Source organism: Galendromus occidentalis, unplaced genomic scaffold (genome assembly GCF_000255335.2).
Source record: "Galendromus occidentalis unplaced genomic scaffold, Mocc_1.1 scf7180000075682, whole genome shotgun sequence".
Classification (NCBI taxonomy): Eukaryota; Metazoa; Arthropoda; class Arachnida; order Mesostigmata; family Phytoseiidae; genus Galendromus; species Galendromus occidentalis.
Window position 1 is genome coordinate 8,634 of NW_003803672.1, and position 4,381 is coordinate 13,014.

The following is a 4,381-nucleotide window of genomic DNA, read 5'->3' on the forward strand; positions in this document are numbered from 1 at the left end:
ATCGGTGAGAGACTTCGTCGGAAATGTGCGGATGTTCGCTATCGCAACCCAGACTACGAGCGAATAAGTTCCATAGCGAAGATTTTAAAGCGAGAGGATACAGATGGTACAAGCAGCGGCGATTTCAGTCCAGCCGAGCTGTCATCTTTCAAGTTTGCTCCTCTTTCCTCAGTGGATGCGGAAAGGAGTTTCTCTTCGCTAAAACATATCCTGAGCGATCGTCGGCATAGTCTAACTTTCGAGAACCTCAGGATGACTGTCATTGTATACTGTAGCCTATAGATTACATCGAAGTCAGATAAATTTATTATGCATATGCTTTGTTCGGAACAGCATATATTCCTCCTCATTATTGCATATTTGCATGCATATTCTCATTTTTTTCAGTGCATGAAAGTTTCAGCTCTAGTCATAATCGTACGCATGCGTATGATTACGGTAAAATCATAGTCATAATCACGGCGAAAATTCGCCCAACACTGATCGTAACCCTTCTACCTATGTGTACTCATATATCAACGCCCGAATCATTGTTTCGACCTCTTCGCTAATATTCTCCTCAAAACCATACATTAATTATCCTCTGATATTACTTTCCGTATCGGTCTTCGAGTTTTGCCGGTCGAACTGGATTCCTTCTCCCGCTCGTCTCGGCACTTCCTTCCTCTTTATTCGGCCCTCTCGTCGGTGACCCGAGCGAACACAACTCGATGCCGCCTGGCCCGATGCCCGAGAACTCGATTCCGGCAACTCGATGCAAAAGCAACCCGATGTCGGGACAGCTGGATGCCAGAATGAATCGATGCCGACCAACTCCATGCCGAGAAAACTCGATGTCCGGACAAACCGACGTCAGAAAATTCTCTCGCGAGGAGATTCTCTCACTGAGAAAATTCGGTCCTATTATGGAAAGAATGGAGTCGTTTGCCAGACGAAGCGGAAAAATGTGCGGCATTTGTGCACGTTCACCACGGATCGAACGAGTCCACGATGCGTCACACATTGGTGACGGACGAGTGACTCGATTCGAGAGTGGCACACAAGACTTTTCGGTCGCGTTCCGAGTTGATTTGAATGCAGTTATCTTTTCCGAATATCCCATCAAACCAGTATGGCGTCGACCTCAAACGAAATTGTTTCGCTCAAACCAGTCCACGACGGTTATGTTTACGTTAGGGAGATGACGAGCAAAGACGGGTCCACTCGGTTCTGGAGGTGTCAACAAGTGAGTGCTTGCAAAGCTCGTTTGCACAGCTGTATCGACAGTAATGAAGTCCTCAAACTTACCGAAACCCACAGCGATGAGCCTAACCCAGGAGCAATCGAGATGGCTAGCCGGAGATGTTCCTTGAAGCGTCGTGCGGTAGAAAGCCAGAGTACACCACTGCAGCTCATTGAAGATGCTTTCGAAGGATTTTCTCTAGCTGCCAAGTTAGTCGCCCCGAATCCTGAATCCTTCCCTCGGACTGTAAATCGAGGGAAGAGATCGAGCCCGAAAAGCCGAGAGAAGACCACCGGCGATCTCTACTAGTCGGACGACTATTACCATTCCTCTCGAATACACAGTCTACCAGATTGAGCCAGGCTTTCTGAATCTTTCCTGATCGGCGACTCGGGTGAGTTTCGAGAGCAGTGATGCTGATACCGATTAATAATTTATCTATACTCGGCTCGTCATTTGGGATTCACGCATAAATCTTCATCTTTTGAACCCTGCGTATTTCCTCTCGACAGGTGAGGGAGACGAGAAGCGAGGGCCAGAGCTCAAGCCTGAAAGTGTAAGAAGATTTCAGGAAGTCGCTTCAAATCGCTCACAAACGCGCTTGGTAAGTGAGCGAGTTATCTTCGAGTGAGACCGTGGCCGCAGACGGACGCTCTCATCAAGGGCTCCGGGAAAAAAGGTGATTCCTCGTGAAAGAAGAGACAAGACTTGGTGCAGGGTGCTCATACGGAGAGGTGCTTCCTCGGTGCAACGGGTGACCGGCAGGGAGGGAATCCAAACCCTCCTTTCTGCCCCCCTTAGCCTCGAGAGATTTCTGCCTCACGACCTAGGCCACAGGGGCGACTGAGCAAACCCTTGAACTACACAGCGGGCTGACTCACCCCAAACAGACATCCAGCGTAGAACAATAACATCTGCAGAGGAGACACTCACTACGAGAGCCGGGATAGAGAGAGAACGAGCTTTCGGCGATTAATCGCAAGCTGTTCGATTTTCCGCCGGCTCACGGGGCTGACAGGTGACAGGTGGCCGCGGAATCACAGCGGCGGGAAAATTTGAACCATCAGGAGGGAAATCCATCAGGGAGCATCTATCGGAGGAAAAACGTACTGCCTGAGAGCAAAGGCGGGATACTCATGGCGCTTCCCAGGACGCCTCCGCCAAAGGGTGATCCCCCGGAAAAGAGCAAAGACGAAGAGGGACGAGCAGAAGCAGGCACGTCCGGCACTGATACTGCAGAGGCAGACACCGATGCGATGGAGACGGCAGATGAAATGGAGACTGAGTTTCAGAGGCCCGTGGCACCCCCACCGGCGGTCCTAAGACAGTCGAAACTCACGGCCGTTGTCGGTAAGAATCTGGCTAGGCTCCTAGTGGCGGGAGAGCTTAGAACTCAAGGTGAGGGCGCGGGCATTGAGAGGACTCCACAGCGCAGTCAACCCCTGCCTACACCGGCCACAGAAAACATCGCAGCCACTCCGAAAATGCCGACAGTAGGCAAACGAAAGCAGTGCTCTCCGAATACCACGGAAGAAGAAGATCCTGAGAAGAGGAAAAGAACTGACACGTTGGATGAGCATAAGGAGGCTCTAGTCCTAGAGGTCACCGAACTCATTCGAGATATCATTGGAGAGAAGTCGTCCACGCTTATCGAACTGGCCAAGGTCCAGAACACGGCCAGAGCGATAAAAGAGCTGGCCCCGGACTTAAAGCGAGCACAGCAGAGGCTCGAGCTGCAAGTAAGGGTACTAATCGGCAAGAAGCTCAAGGAGATCGAAGGTGAGCTGCTTGTCCCAGAGGCCGAGAAGGAGCACTCGTACGCTGCGACGATATGTTCGGTCTGCAAGGGCAGGGAACAGGCCAAATTGGATGCAGCAGCTGCTCGAAAGACCGCCGAAGAAGAGAAAGCTGCAGAAATCAGAAAGAAAATCGAGGAGCTTTCGAGCCTGCAAGACCTGGTCACGCTCGCAGAGGGAGAGTGGCCAAAGCAAGCTTTTGAGAGAACTTCAACCAGCCGTGCAGGCATCGCCGGCAGCCGTGCGTGCAAGGTACTGGTTGCTGAGGCCACAGGAAGAGACGCCAAGACCGGGCACACCATCGAACAGCTGGCCAAACTCTTCCCGGCAGTGAAGAATATCGATACTCTCAAAGAAGGCGACGTGGCAACTGCTCGAGCGTACATTGCGGCCTCGCTCATTAGTGGAGATGAGGTCGCCTCGGAGACTGAGCAACGCACGCTAATTGTTGGAAGAATCAAGGCCAATCCCAGCCCGATCGACGTGGCTGAGATGATGCAGAAGGTCGCCGAGGAAGTCAAAAAGATTACAGCGAGGGGTGATAAGACTTTAATCCGACTCCCGGATGGAGTCAGCATCGAACTCGCGAAGAAAATCACAGAGGCATGCTGGACCACTTCGAAAGTCGAAACTGAAGCTGAGATCTCCAAAAAGCCGTCGGCCACTCCAGGACGGAAGTCAACAGAAACGAAAAAGACTCCAAAAAGACATGCTCATGGAACGCTCGTTGTGGAGACTCCGGGCACTAGCTTCGCAGATGTCCTCAAGAACCTCAGAACCAACGTAGGCACACGCGCTCTCGGAGTGGACATCAGAGGAGTCAGAAGAACCGAAGAAGGACTGCAGCTCCAATTCCGAGAGAAGAAGAACGGAGGACAGCAGAGATTGACCCAGTTTATAACTGAGGAGCTCAAGCTCACCGCAGAGGCTAGAAGGGCTCCCCTTTCCTCAGCAGTTCTCATTACTAACCTCGATCTAGTCACAAATGCTGACGAAATCGAGGACGAGATTCGGAAGGCGATGGGAGGTGCAGAACCGGGAACGATTCGAGTCGAAAGAGTTCGAGACAGCGAGAGAGGGTCCAGGTCGGCAGTGATAAGAGCGTCAAGAGTCGACGCGGACCGAATACTCCGTATTGGGCGTATCAAAATCGGGTGGCAGATCTGCATGCTCCGACCCTGGCACGAGCTCCCAGTCTGTTTTAGATGTCAACAAATCGGCCATCGTGCGCATCAGTGCAGCTCTACGACGGTCGCTGCAAGGAAATGCTACCGGTGTGGAGAAGAGGGACACCAGAGCAGCACTTGCAAGGCGTAGAAATTCAATGCAAGAGTTGCAACGGAGAAGGACATTCAGCATACTC

The 4,381-nt window shown here is 51.8% G+C and overlaps 1 protein-coding gene across 1 annotated transcript; it reads left to right on the plus strand.

Moving 5' to 3' along the window:
• The first annotated feature begins 2,358 nt into the window (after positions 1 to 2,358).
• Positions 2,359 to 4,335, plus strand: LOC108864727 (uncharacterized). The gene has a single exon (XM_018640904.1). It carries the CDS (start codon positions 2,359 to 2,361, stop codon positions 4,333 to 4,335), a length of 1,977 nt encoding a protein of 658 aa, XP_018496420.1.
• Positions 4,336 to 4,381: the final 46 nt, after the last annotated feature.